The following is a 15,395-nucleotide window of genomic DNA, read 5'->3' as shown; positions in this document are numbered from 1 at the left end:
TTGTGAAAGTCGACTGCTGATTGACCCAAAGGCCTTCGAAGTTGAGGTTGTATTCCAACTTTCCCACCAGATGGTAGGCAAGATATCTACATATGTTGAACAAATAACAACAAAAACAAAAACAGTTGAACATTGTTTAACAAATGTGAACATATGGATTTAAACTGCAGCTTATATGACAGAAACCATCAAAGGTGAGTAACTAGTTACATTTACTCAGTTACATTTAATGGAGTAGCTTTTTTTTTTTTTTTTAAGAAAACGTTCTTTTATGAGAAGTTATACTGATATAACTTCTCTTTTATGAGAAGTTATTATTATTGTATAGTATATTTATTATAAAGTATCACTATATTTATTCAAAACCTTTGGCTGTTTACTGTACCAACCACGAGATACTTACCTGAATGAATAACAAATTTGTTTCAACCAAAAACGCACCAGACACAAACAGTTTATGTTAAACTTACGCTTGCTGTTTTTACACAATCCTTATTGTTTTAATGTTTTTTTTTTTCTATCTGCTCAGCAGATATTGTCACTGAAAGTTTATATGCTGCTCTAACATGTATATTGGTTCCTCAAGGTACCTTTTCCAAATTAAAAATAATTTGGAAAAGCATTTCTTCTGCCTGAATTTGATATTTTATAAACATGTTATTTATTTATTTGCATTTTTTTTATGTAAGGCTTTAAATTTTTGCTTGGATCAAAAAGATACTTTGTACTTCAGAACCTTTTAATTGAGTAAAAATATGTTGAAGTAATGCTACTTGAGTACATTTTTTGTCCATTCCCATATCTAGTAACCATTTTATAACCAGCAGTGTTCCCATCAAAAAATTAAAGCAGTACTACATGCATTTGTGAGGAAAATGTATGTCACATTTACCAGATATTCATACAGTAAAGCTTCTCTATACCTTCATTCCTTTAAAATTTAACATATTTAACAAAACCTGTTTCTTAGCTGAAAAGACTTGCTTTGTACAAATTAAGTTAACTTAAAAAAATATAGGCACAAATTATGCACATCTTTTAACTTAATTACAGCAATTAGAATGTAGTTCATTTGTTACTTTTTATTTATGTGTATTCTATTCTACTATATTATGTTCTAATTTATTCAGATACAGACAATAGATGGTTAAACAGATGAATGGATATGGATTATGCTTGTCTCAAGCCCTGATTCAGGACATTTATTGATTTTGTTATTCTTAAAATCACTGCTAACTGATTCTTTTCTTCCTATGTATTTTAAGCCCTGATACTCTTTTTCTTTTTTGTTATTTCTTAACACAATTTTGTCAATATGCTGTCATAATCAGGTAGAAGGATTAGAAGAAACCACAGAGAAAAAGCAGAAACGTGCCCTTGTGGAGTTGAGGTTAGGTTGCACGCAATCGTGATGGAACTACTTATTTTTATTTTTGTAATTTATTTGAATCACACATTCTCAAAATGGACTGACTCTACAACAAACACTGTCACTTAATTTTGTAATTAAGACCTGCTGTGGTAAAAATCACCATTTTTCCAGAAACTGTAGCCTGTTAGCCTGACTCATAATTCCAAAGCCATTTTTGATGTGCTTGATGGCTTGATGGTTGTTTATTAGGGAGAAGTCTTGACTTAAGAAGCAAAGGAATATGTTACTGTTTTACTTTATTTTATTTTTAAAGTTTTTCCTATATTGTTGAGTTTGTAAAAAAAAAATTTCTCCAAGTTTAAAATATATTTGCTTAAAAATGTTTTTACTGTAAATGATGTGCTAGATTTTAACCAGCAGAGGGCGACATTCTGTCACCTATCTTTCAACTTGTTTCATGAGGCTTTGTGAACGTAAATATATTTAATTTGTCAAACACCTGCCGTCTCCTAGGCCGTATCTCCAATCTATGCGGAAAGCCCCATTTTTAAGGATATTTGGCACCTTTTTTTTTTTTTTCTTTTCTTTTTTTTTTTTTTGAAAAAGCAAGATACAATGAAATACATGATAAAATAGAAATGATCTAAACAATCTGTGCAGAAACATTTGAAAAACTTCAGTGGTCAGATTTCTTATACTGGAAGTATGGTATTTTCTCTCATCAGAATATATATTATCAGGAAATATGATGGGTATATATAAATGAAAAGGGCACAATAGTGTTAAAAATGTGGATAGATTTTTTTTATGAAAATAAAATTGGTTGTTAAAAAAATACATACATGACAGCAGAGCTTACACTAAACAGCCTTTTATTGTTCTTGTTTACATGCACACAATTGGTAGCTCTGCAGTACAGTTAGTTATTGCAGGAAGTTAGAGAATTAAAGTTTTAAACTCTAGCAAATTGTTTCTTGAAGAATTGTGATCTCTTTTTTGTTTTTTGTTGTGCAATCTCTTCACTTATCTCCTGAAAAGAGTCTCATATTGGTATTTGTTTGAATAAATTCTAGTTATTTTGTTAAACAATAAACAAACGAAAAAAAAAAAAACAATAATAAGAAGTATTAGGAAGAAGTTCAATTCAAAGTCACCTTTGATGTTACAATATCGGTGAACTTGAAGAGTACACTATCGTAGATTTGTTTGACCTTTTATTCGCCTCTTCTACAGTCAACCTCAGTAATTAATACACTTAATAAGTTGGTTGATTGTCTGGAACATTTAGCTTTGTTGCAGATCAGATCATGTCTGATTCTATGTAACCCCAATGTTCACCATCAGACCCTATCAGTGAAAAATACATATGAAATTCTCTATTACTTATTAACAACGTTACTTTAATTCTGGCAATTAATAGCAATCATAATAAGTATTCTTCCAGCAATTACCAATGTACTGCCAGCGTATGAAACTAATCAATCAATCAATCAATCAATCAATCAATCAATCAATCAATCAATCAATCAATCAATCAATCAATCAATCAATCAGATTTTATTTGTATAGCACATTTCAGCAGCAAGGCATTTCAAGGTGCTTTACATAATTAAAAAACAAAAACAGCATGTGACATTGAATAAACAGTAAGAAAGAGAAAGAGATTTTGGAAAAAAAAGATTTTAAAAAAGATAAAAACATACTTTTGTTACGCGCCTGTCGTTATTGTATGAACTGTGAAGTCTTCACTTGTCACCAGCTTTCTCTGATAAAGTTTTTACCTGTTTAATCCAGAAGAAAACCACATTTTAAATCTAAACATTAAAGTTGTTCACTGTAGCGATAAAATAGCAGAAGAAAATAAAGCTGCTTCACATGATATTAATTTAAAAAGACAACTGAACTGAACACATATGTTTGCAGTGTGACGTGAATGGGAAGATTCTTTGCTCTCATGATAGCAACATTTATTCCTAATGAATTTAGATAGCTTTAAGGGCTGACAGTGCTACCAATTTTTGCCAAGTTTCTGTTTAGTTTGGATCTTTTTGCGTCAGTAAAAGGAATCAACCAACCAGTTAAATCCTTTTGGGCCCACAACCTTTCCGATGAATGTAGCAGCACTTCCATAAAATATTGCAGTTCCATTTTCCATCTTCCTACGAGTTACTTTTATTTCTGCGGCTTGACGATTAATCCCATGATGACTCGCTTGTAAAACCCTGCTGGCCACCTCTGAAGCAGAGCAGGGATTTTGATGGCTTTATCCACTGGCATCAACATGTCAGTGTGGATAAGCACATTTTGCCAACATGAGGAGAACTGGCCATGGCAGTTATGAAGCTGTCTCCCATTTGAACCCCCAAACCAACAAAGAGCAGCTGTGACCAGAGTTTATCCCTCCTACTCATTACTCTGAGCTTCAGTACTGATGTGACTTCACTTGTCAGCTGAATGTTCTAATTTATTGACCTATACGTGATAGTGTAAGTGTTTTATGGATCTGGCGGTTAAATCGTTGTCTGAATGACATCAGACGTTTAAATGCCACCTTAGCAGTTATGATGCTTTTCATAGAATTTGCACTAACATCCAGAGACGCGTTTCTTTGGCTCATCTTGGCATTAGAGTTTTTCAAAAGTGTTAATATTCCTGGAACTTTTTCATGTTTTATCAAGTTACAGCTACATATGTCAGTGCATGCTATTAGAATTTTATGTTATAGAGTAACATAAGTGTGAAGTGGAATATGTATCAATTTTGCTGTTATCTCAGTTTTTGGAGATAAATGGGCAAATGCCACCTTTGCCCATTTTTGATATTTTATGTTTGGTGGTCCGAAAAGGTATTACAAAGAAATAGTTAAATGTAAATGCTCGAGCCTTAGCTAAAGTTAAGAAAAAATAAATAAATCATTGTGGTAAAATGTCCTGAATTTGTGCAATTCCATTTGTTTTTTAATTTTAATTATTTACATGTCATATGTGTGCACCCCCTCTCCTTTTGTTTATATATTTTCTGACAGAAACAGTGATGCCCATTTTTATTTATCATAAAGCAGCTCAAGCACAGTCAGATTGGAAGACACATATGGACATAAAACTTGAGGTTTTGCAATAGATTCTTATTTGAATTTATGTCTGGACTTCAATGAGACCTTTCTAGCTCGTGAACATCCTTTGATCTAAATGATCTAAACAATTTAATTGTAGCTTCTAACAGTGTTTCTTCTGGTTTAAGCTCCTACAGCTGCCCCCACGATGCTGAACAGTAGTAATCATGTACATCTGATGATATTGAGCCAAAGAAATTCATTTTGTTGTCATGTAGCCAAAACCCTTTCTTCAACATGTTGGCTCTGTCCCCTAAATGCTTTATGGCATTTGTTAAAAAAAAAAAAAATAACTGTCTTTCTTAATTCTTTCATAAAAGTCAGATTTGTGGAGAGTGTGACGTATAACCTGAGCTGTGGATGTCTGAAATGTTTCCACAGGCCTTTTGCTTTGCAGTTGTACCGTATTCTTGTAGGCTTTGGTTGATGGATTGATCGGTGCTTTATGAGAGTTGCCTGCTATACTTAACTATAACTAACTATATTTATACTAAATTTAAATTACACACATCTGGACTCAGTTTACAAATTAAGTGACTTCTGAAGGAAACTGGTTTCATTTGATTTGGGAGTATCAAAGTAGAGGGGGTTGAATTCAAATGCACATCACACTCATCAGATTTTCAGAAAAAAACAAAAAACTTTAAAAACTACTTATCATCTTTCTTCCCCATCATGACTTTATGCTCTACTTTTGGTCTGTCACATAAAATCCCACTACAACATACCAATATTTCTGGTTGTAATGGGGCAAAATATGAAAAAAAAAAGAAAAAACAATGCAGGAGATGTGCACACTGCAAGGCGCAGCACGTGTGGTTCTTTGGTTGCCCAGATCATCAGTAGATCTTCAAGCACAGGGCTGGGTGAATGCCCCCCACCCCCTCCATCCTCCTTCCACAATATGATGTGTTTCCTTTTTTGTGTGTTTTTTGATCCCCCTCTTGCGGCCAGGCTGCTCTGTGGTGAGGCGCGGGTTCGAGTGGCGCTCCTGTGTTATTTTTGGCAGCAGTGCTGGTTGGTGGCTGTTGAGGGGAGAGGAGACAGAAAGGGGTACAGCATGGAGACCAAAATCGTGGCTGTTAAGGGATTTCTGTCTGAAGGAATTGGCCTCTGATGATTGTGTGTGTGCATGCCATCATGCGCCCACTCTCACACACACACACACAGTAAAGAACTGGCATGCAAATGTATTCATTTAACACCTCATGTTCTCATTCAGCAGACCACACACACTTCTTCCTTTTTTAATATAAAATCTACATCATCCTGGCTCTTAGATTTGAACGTATTTCTGTGCTTTTGTCACATGGAAACTATTTTTTGTTGTCAGCCACTTTGTTAAAGCACTGTTTCCTTTGTGGGAGAGTCAGACTGAGACACTATGCCTGCTCCGGCAACACGAAGTATAAAACATTCATGCTCCTCCCACCACGTTTCTGAAAACACCATTCGAAAAAGATTTTCTCCAACTCTTTCCTTGGCCACAGATCAAGAGAACATTATTGCTCCCCTTTTATTTATTTATATATTGTGGTGGTAATGTGTGTGAGGGATGTGTAATTGTGTGTGAGTGCGTCTGCGTGCGTGTGCGTGTGTGTGTGTGTGAGAGAACCCACAAAGATATTTCAATTTCTTGAAAATATTAAATAAACATGCAGCAGCTTCAGTGAAGCTCTGACTGCCAGTGGGTTTTGGGTTGGACGGGTGAAGAGTGGGAGGGGGGCGTTGTGGCCGTGGCTCTGGGGGGTGAGGCAGCTCATGGTCAGGGCCCCCACCGGACACACTGGCGCCTCGTGCTGGAGGACTTCTGAACCACCACACTCCTCCACCAAAACCCTGCCAACCCCGGCTCCCTGCTCCGGCTTCCAACCCAAATCACTCACTTCTTTTTCTCCATTTTGTCTCACTCCTTCCTTCCCGGTTAACTTTTCCTTCTTCTGTTTCCTCATCACTTCATCCGCATTCAAAATCATTTGCTGTCTGGCTGAGCTCTTTTTTTTTTTTCGGACTCGCCACTGAATTGTTGGTTTGCTGGACTCCCTAGTGTTTTTTTTATTAGTAGCTTTTTTCCTGAGGACATTGTGTTTTTGCACCTCCACCACTCTCTCCCTGCACATTGGCTCTTAAATAATGTCCCTTTAGCAGTTTTAACTCAAAGAATAACAAAGGGAAAGCAAGAAAAGGACTGGGATGTAGTTTTTTGAAAAAGGAAGGAACACTATTTAAGTATGTCAATACTTTGTTTTCTGAGTGGGCTTCCAAATCCAATTTCAAGAGATATCAGACCACCAGTCTCTTAAAGGACATAAATTTCCATTGCGGCTAAAAGTTATCTGCACCAACAGAGAAACCCCCCCACCCCCTCCAAAAAAAACAAAAAAACAAAGCACACAATTATCAATATAGAAGTCTCTGGAGCAAACGTGGTTTTTCAAAGAATCTTAAAAGCACCTACTGCTGCGCATAAAGGAAATTATGGATGTCAGACCTCTTCAGGAGACGAAATATGCCTTTACGTGTCACACAGGCTATTTTCTTAACCTAATTTTCCCCTGGAAGCAATTTGTCATCCGGATGCCATTAAATGGGAAGCACATTGTCTTATAAAGGGGCACAGAGTCACCCACAACCCTCACACTGTACCTATAAACAAAATGGTCTCATTTTGGTGGAGGGTTTGGTGCGTTGGGCAGCAAACAAGGATCCCCTTTAAACTTAAAGGGCAGTTCTTAGGGGCTTTTAAATGTCATAAAAGGATATAATTAGAGCAGCAAGAATGAAAAGCACTCCAGGCGTGATGATGCAAGACATGAATGTGTGTCTGATTAAAAAGTGAAGATGAATGAAATTTGGCAAATACTGTATTTATTTGTAATTTATTTTGTTGGGGGAGAAGCAGGATGGTACCTCACACAACCAGTATTGTAGGATTTCATGTGGTAGACCAACACAACGTAGTACATTATTGTGGCAGAAAGGAGATTATTAAATGTTTTACCTTGTAATAAAATTCGAAAAGATTGGCATGCATGCATTTGTGTGCATGTCGAACGCATACATACAAATGCATGTGTGTGTTTGGCCTAGACTTGCAGTTGGGCTCTTGGCTGCTTTTTCTGGTAATGCTCTCATTGCACAAGTGGATTCTGTTAACCAAATAGGAGACTTCGAAAGGCAATTGGTTACACTTATGGTTTATCTTACTAGAAGTAGCTGAATTTATTAGTCGTAAAAAAAAACTGGAAACCATTTCTTTCCATGTGACAGCTATGCAGGCATATAACACAATATACTACATTAAAGTTTGTGCTCTTGATAAGAACTGATGAAATCTGACCAGTGTGGAAATATTATGAGACTGAAAAAACTTTTGCAAGTATATAGCAGGATAGAGAAAAAAAGACTATTTAATGTGCTACTGCTTCCTATCCAGAAATGTAAACAATGGCTAAAATGATAAGGAAAACACCAACGTACACCTGGAAGGTAATGTTGCCTCTTCAACTTTTGGCCTTTTTAGTCTCTTTTGTTTTCCTCTTCAACCTTTGTCTTCTTTGACCTGAACCCATCTGGTCTCTGGGTCATGTTATGGTTCACTCTGGTCACTTTACCTTTACCTCTCTGGCACAAAACAAAGCATTACCTTGTTTTTTTTTATAGCCATGCTGTTGAGCCCTGAGGCCTGATGACAGTCTTTATCTGTTTCCCTGTCACAGAGGCCCAGTCACACCTGCAGACACCTGTGCTTTTGTCTTGCCCTGTGCTCCCTGTCTTCCCCCTCCTACCATGAATGCACAAGTGCCTGTGCCTGTGGCTATGTCAAATCACAGTCAGTTGTTTTACTTGACAAGGCAATGTGGATCAGATAATAGGAGGAAAAGATGCTTTAATCACCATTTATTTACTTTTTCAGTTTGCTGCATTTCAGATAGACCAGTAGCAGTAAAGTGATGCATAGTTTTCAACAGTTTTTACTAATAAAAATAAGTAAAGAACAATAAGAGTATGACATGCATTTGTATTTAGCCCCTTTATTCTGGTACCCCTAACCAGGCTGTTCTCTAAAGGCCTCAGAGTTTTGTTTAGAGAACATTAATCTAATCAATCAGCATCATGAAGATTGAGAAATAAACAGGTTAGAAATAAAGCTATGTATTAGTTTTATAGCAGATTTAAGCTGTAAAACAAGTCGTTCCAAACTCTGAATCTTAATTAAAAGACAGAATGATATGGTACAACTTCAGACCTACCAAGGCATGACCATCCACCAAAAATATAAATCCTGGCAATTAATGAAAGCATTAATCCAACAAGCATCCACAAAACCTACGGTTAGTCTTCAGGAGCTGTAGAATCAACAGTTCATTTGGAAAAATGTGTTCATGCACTTAATAAATCTGGCCTTTTCTGTACGAAGAAAGTCATTGTTGAAAGAAAGCAATAAGAAGCTCTGCTGGCAGGTGGCCACAAGAGATACACCAAACATGAGGATGAATGTCTTATGATCAGAGCTTGTGCATCATCCTCAAAACACAATTTAATTAGCAAAAAATGTTGGTGCAAGCTTCACTCTAAGGGCATGATTCAGTCGGGACAGAGAGAACCTAGTCAAAGTTGATGGAACGATGGATGGAGGTGAATACTTAATGACAAACCTGCTAGAGGGCTGTTATAAAATCAAACAAAGAGTTAAAATAGAGTTGTAGATGACAGCTATTTGTTCAACCTCATAATTAACGCCCTTTATGAACTCATAGCAGGGAAGCAGGTCTGTGTTGATAGGAAGATGCATGGGGATATTTATGGGCTAGCATGTTCCAGTCAAACTCTAGACCTAAATTCAAATGAAAATTTGTGGTAAAAGTTGAATAACAATGCCCAGACAAACTTTCATGCAAACTGACTGAGAATGATCTTAGACTAACGCTAAAAGACTTGCAGCTATAATCACCATTAAATGTGGTTCTATAAAACATTGACTTAAGGGAGCTAAAAATATGTGCTGTCCACACTTTCCTGAGATATAAAAGTAAAACGTTTAACCATTTCTTTCAGTTGTGCACCACTATTTGTTTGTCTGCCTCAAATAATCAAATGTCAATAGGATATATTTGTAGCAAGGATGTGAAAAAAATGTATATGAGATTATATATATGTGTGTGTGTGCGTGTGTTTGAAGGGCATTGTAAAAGAAAATGATTAAAGTCTGCAATCCTTGTCCAAGTAGGAGTGACTCATTTAGAGTAAGTTTGCATAACTCATCAAGTCTGAGAGTTAAACCAAACACAGCATGAGAAAATGTTTTAAAGTTTCCTCTTCTTGTTAGACTGGAAATGAGATGTGTGATGGCTTTAACAGGTGGTTCTTCTGGGATCCTATGGAATAACTATTTTCAGTTTTATTAAGTCTGCAGTGATTTGATTTTCTAAATGGAGTAAATGGGGATCTGTGGGTAAAGAGCATATGGAACAGATTGTCCAGTTTCTGCTTCGGCCTCTGTGTGTCACTGCGTGTATATTTTTCTTTTTATGACCTTGTTTGAAGCAACACTTAATGTTTCCTGGCTTTCTAAATAAAAGAAGTAAAAATAAAGCTAAGGCTACATTATGCCACCACCAGGAGTGTATTTTAGACAGACAGAAACTACCAGTAGCAGAGGATGGTTTTCAGAAGCCACTGACCATCTTCTTAACCCCCTCCCCCTAACCCCACCCTCATTTGCTGGTCTGACACACCCAACCCATTCCCTGTTCCCCATGTTTGCCTTTTATCCTGTGGACTGGACCGTGCACCCACTTCAGACCACCGTAAACATATTGGTCCCTGATGACAAAGTCGGCCCCGGGACGTTTTATATAAATTGACCTCAACTACAGCCTATTAGAAGCCCTAAATTGGAACCATCCAGCCTGGGAAGTGTAAATGTTGCAGCAGAAGAGTCGGAAGCTTTCAGAGAGCGTCAGCTGTACCGGTCTCTTCTTATGCAATATAATCAGTGCTTTGTTGACTTTCTTTCTTATCATTTATTCTGTTTTAGTTAAATTGAAAGGTTTATAAATCTGGTAGAAAAATGCAGGTCCTTCAAAAAGTATTTAATCCATTTAGTTTTCTCATCTCATCAAGTTGCAGCCACAAACATCTCCTCATTTTATCAAGATGTTATTTGATAGACAGAAAATTGTGCAATTGTGAAAATTTTGAAATGGAAAAAATGATGTTGTATATCGATTTTTTTTCTTTGTATTTAGCTCCATTTCTCTTAGTGTCAGCTCTGATGAGCTTCCCAGTACCTGGTAAAGAAATCCCCACAGCATGAGTTCAGAATATTTTTGCAGCATCAGTTTTTTAGCCATCCATAAGCTTACACATAGATTCATTTAGCAATGACTTTCTTCTTCAACTTTCTGAAGTGCATTGACTGCTCTGCAATTATTTTTTCTGTAAATACATTCTTCCACTGAACTAAGGTTCCACCTTCTTTGCAGGATCTTTGCAGCTCTGTCATCTTATTGTCCAACCTGTCAGTTAAGTGGAACATGTGTATAAAAAAAGCTTTTTTCTCCCTCTTCAAATTGTGCACCACCTTTCGCACCACATAAATGCTCAAACTTTTAAAAAGCTCACAGAGCAGAAACACTCTTGTGAATTTTTTTAATCTTCCTGATTATAATGCAAAATCACCTGCACCAATATAGCTCTTAACAAGTGAGGTAAAATTCGACTTAATTATGTTGTTGCTAAACTGCGCAGAGTTTATGTTTAAAGGTCTAGTTTGGTTTGTTGTTAGGTGGTATAACTTTTAAGGCAGCACGTGAAGTCCTCCCTCCTGAGGTATTTTAATTAGTCTGGAAAAGCCAGATAGTAACACGGACAGGAAAAGATGAACTTCCACTTGTTGTGACCGTTAACTCTTGCAGAAACCCGGTGAAGAACCACACACAAGAGACAAATCAATTTGCAAAACACACTTGTTGGTCAGCTTAACTTCTTCTCTGCATTGTTTCTCCAGATCTCATCTTTCTTTATGCCTCCTGCCCTAATTGGGGTTCTTTGTTTGACCGCCTCCCTCCATAAACAGTGCAACCGCAGCTCTCCTGTCCTAATCCCCTCTTCTTCTCTCTCCGGACTCTGCTGGAGCATCGCTCGCCATAATTACCCCTTTCAGGCTGCAGAGTGGAATAATTGTCCTGAGTGTAACTACAGTGGCTCCCTGAAAGGGGGTCATTGTGTCGAGTCAAGACTTCAATTCAGTGAATGGCTTTGTTTTTTTGTTGTTGTTTTTTTTTACTGTAAAAGATAATGAAAGTATTTGCTTGGGTCTAAGGATGTAGAAGGATGTGGAAAGAAGCTCATCGATTGGAGGGATTTAGGATGAAGCACAGAGGAGTGAAGTTAATGCAAAAGGAATGACATATTTTTAATTATTCGTTTATTTATCAATCAAGTCAGAATGCTTTTGAATAGAAAATAAAACCATCAAATAAAATACTTGTTTTCAGTTTGTCTACTCTTGAAAGCACCATAAATTCATGATTCTGCTCCAGGAATCTTTCAACGTACATGTGTACATTTCTGAGGTTTTCTGCTTTAACACTATTTACAGCCTCTTCTAAACACATTTCACAACAAGACAGCGAACTCTGGCAACTCCTGTGTGGACCAAATGATAAATCTTTTTGCCAGCTGCAGTAAAATAAACATCTTTTCATGAGGAAAAATAGAAAAGGCATAAAAAAAAGTAGAAAAATATCACCTAACAAAATCTATATATTGTTATTATTACATATAGTATGTTTAAACAATCCAGGGAACCCTTTTTATTCATTGCTTTGCATGGTGTGGAAGAATTCACAATGAGAAATGTTACAGAATTAGGTAATGCACACAAAAGATTCAAGATCTATAAATAAAACTTTAATAACATACTTCCTAAATTCCAACTCATAACTAATAAATAAGAAAAAAAAATCTTAATTTAATGCACCATATTTTTCCTTCTTGGCCAGCTTCAACCATTCATTTCCCTTTAGGTATAATATGTCCCACAACATGTAAGATAATCCCCTTTGTTGTATAATTTAAAACATAAATTAGACTATTCATGTAAATATGAAATTAAATTAGACAAAGTAGGAAGTGAACAGCAAATACAATGCAACACCTTCATCACGGCGTCTCTGACAACAAGTAGCTCTATGTGAGATTGTCCATTTCAGGAATATTGAATAAGTATCAGAGTGCAGTTTTATATCAGATTTTTTTTTTCACTCCAGGCATGCAATGCTTCATCAACTCCGTCATCCCGACCATAAGTCTTGTTCTTTCCTTTTGCAGCCTTGGAGCTTTTTTCCTTCTGCTTTTGCAGATTACATTTCCCCAGTGGTTTGTCTCATTTAAAAGGCAGAAAATGTGTGCAGACTGCTAAATGTCCACATGAGAATGTTTACTCGTATGTGGGTCTGAGCAGGAACACTTTTTGCGGGTGCCCATGCATACATGAATGCATTATATATGCTTGTGCATTTGCTCATAGTTATTATTGTGCATGCAAATTGTGCACGTGTGCGTGGAATATTTGTGCTCATATACATCAAGGTTTTGGTTGTGTATTTGGCAGTGTGTCTGCATACAATTTTGGTAGTATGGATGCAGGCTTGCATGCCTTTTCTTGGACTTGCATGTGGTTGCTGCACGCTCAGTCATTTATTATATAGAGTCCAAACGTTGTCTTGAATATTTTTTCTTTTCGATTCTAGTTTATAGTTTGTTTTTATTTCAAAAAGGAGAGAATGCTAGAGGAAAAACTTAAGGCAGTCAGATTTCCAACAAACCACTGCTGTTTTCCACTCCATTAGGTGTGGTGGTCTTCTCATCCCCGTTGGCGATTTGGTCAGCGACAGGATTGGTTGGCACGGCGTTGGAGTTGAGCTCAGATGTGTCTTCGGTCCGAGGGTCCGTATCTCCTTCCACGGCTACAGTTTTGCCTTGCATTGCGGAGTCTGCGTGGGTCTTCTGATGCTTTGAGAGGTGGTCGCTGCGGGTGAAGCGTTTGTTGCATAGCAGGCAGGTAAACTTCTTCTCCCTCGTGTGGGTGCGCACGTGCCTCTCCAGCTCATCAGAGCGGGTGAAGCGCTTCCCGCAGAACAGCCAGTTGCACACAAAAGGCCTTTCGCCAGTGTGCCAGCGCAGGTGGGCTTTCAGGTGGGAAGCCTTGCCATAGACTTTCCCACAGCCTGGGATGTGGCAGCTGTGCACAGGTTTTTTTCTCAGGGAGGCGGCAGACGCTCCCAGCCTCTCCAGCTCTTGGCAGTTGGGGCAGTCACATGAAGACCGGCTGGGTGTAGCCCCTCCGCTGTAGCCTCCCGATCCCCTAGCAGGCTTTAGGCCCATTGAATTCTCAATTAGCCCAGCGCTTGACACAGGCTTGGGCTTGTACATGTCCTGGGGCAACATGTGCTGGGAAGGTTGGAGGAGGTGTGAGGATGAGCCCAGTCCAACAGAGGGGTACGGGGCTGGGTTAAGTGGTGTAAAGTCGGAGCTGTAACTCGGGAGCTGGGGACTCAGGGATGCCTGTGGGGCCACAGGCTGAAGTGAAGCCTGGAGACTCCCATCAGCTTGGGGCTGTGTCGCTGACAGCCAGTTGGAGTTGGGGTGGACGTCCCACCAGGAGGAAGTGGCGTTGGCTGGAGCAGCAGTGATGCCGGGGTGGATCCCAGCCTTATACCAGGAGCCATACGGGTGTGTCATATCCAGAGAGGTGTAGACACTGGTGAGGCAGTCGGCCGGGGTAGCATGGGTCTTGGACACTAAAAGAGACGGGTCCTGGGACACAGAGGTCTGGAAGGAGTGGGAGAAAGGGTTGTACTCTGATGTGTACCCCCCAGCCGACGGTGGAGGGCTTCCAGTGGGACTCAGCAGCCCACCACCTCCTCCAGCTGTGGTGAAAGAGCCGGTGTAGGAGTCCGTCAGACCACTGCTGTCCGACACCCGCCCGTTCTTTGCTGTCTGAAGGTCAGAGGTCATGGTGTACTGCTTCTTCACTGGAGAGCTGCCGGTTTTTCCGGGTGTAGCTGAATCCCTGATGGGGCTGGTGCTACCGAACTTGTTACAGGTAGCAGTTAACATAGCCAGAGGACTGGATCCATAGCGTGCGTCTTCCTGGAGACCAAAATAGTAAAAAAAGAAAGAAAAAAAAGACAAGGGGGGGAGAGTGAGACGATCTGTCTGCAGGATATGGCTGCTTGCCACAGCCTCTGTAAGTGTCAGCTCTAATAAAAAAATCTGACTGACACATTTGGCTTTTTTTCTGCTCTCAACATTTACAAAGAGGTCAAGGCAGCCGATACTCAAACTTGTAAATGTTCTGATAAATCACTGGATCATGCACGGTTGATTTTAAGCCTCTTTTAACAAGCTGCTCTTGAATTTACAATTAATGGTGCTTAAAATTCCTTAACAACTGTTTAATGTTTCCAACACGCAGACTCAAATTTGTGGACTCATTATTCTATAAAATCCCACACATACAAAATACTCAAATAATTTTGGTTTTCCTTAATTACAATAATGTTGAGGATGCCCAATTAACCATTTAAAATAAAACATTTTACAGATGAAAATATTGTATTTTTAAAAATGTGTTTCTTTATTTCTTTGTAACTGACACAAACCAACTCTGCATTGATGCATTTGCATAATTTCTGCAATTGTATTGTACTCAAGCAATTTTAAAAATATAGACAACAAATATATAAAGGTGGAATTTTTTTTTAAATTTAGATTAACCACCTAACTAACATTATTATGATATAAAATCTGAATAAAATAGGGTTGATCAGAATAGATTTAATTTTGCTATAATATTTTACCATGTTTATAAAGATTATATATATATATATATATATATAT

General features: G+C 38.0%; 1 protein-coding gene across 2 annotated transcripts in view; it reads right to left on the bottom strand.

Annotated features, from left to right (window-relative positions):
- Positions 1–11,899: 11,899 nt before the first annotated feature.
- The window catches only part of sp7 (Sp7 transcription factor), a 7,241-nt gene continuing 3,745 nt past the window's right edge, over positions 11,900–15,395 (bottom strand). For both annotated transcript variants that reach the window (XM_015047616.1, XM_015047624.1), the window contains exon 2: positions 11,900–14,645. In XM_015047616.1, the coding sequence (XP_014903102.1) occupies positions 13,302–14,645 (1,344 nt within the window). In that variant the 3' untranslated portion in view covers positions 11,900–13,301. The remainder of the gene's footprint in view (positions 14,646–15,395) is intronic.

The sequence above is a fragment of the Poecilia latipinna genome, unplaced genomic scaffold (genome assembly GCF_001443285.1).
Source record: "Poecilia latipinna isolate Pla-1442-1.1 unplaced genomic scaffold, P_latipinna-1.0 Scaffold41, whole genome shotgun sequence".
Classification (NCBI taxonomy): domain Eukaryota; kingdom Metazoa; phylum Chordata; class Actinopteri; order Cyprinodontiformes; family Poeciliidae; genus Poecilia; species Poecilia latipinna.
This window is presented reverse-complemented; position numbering and strand designations above follow the sequence as displayed.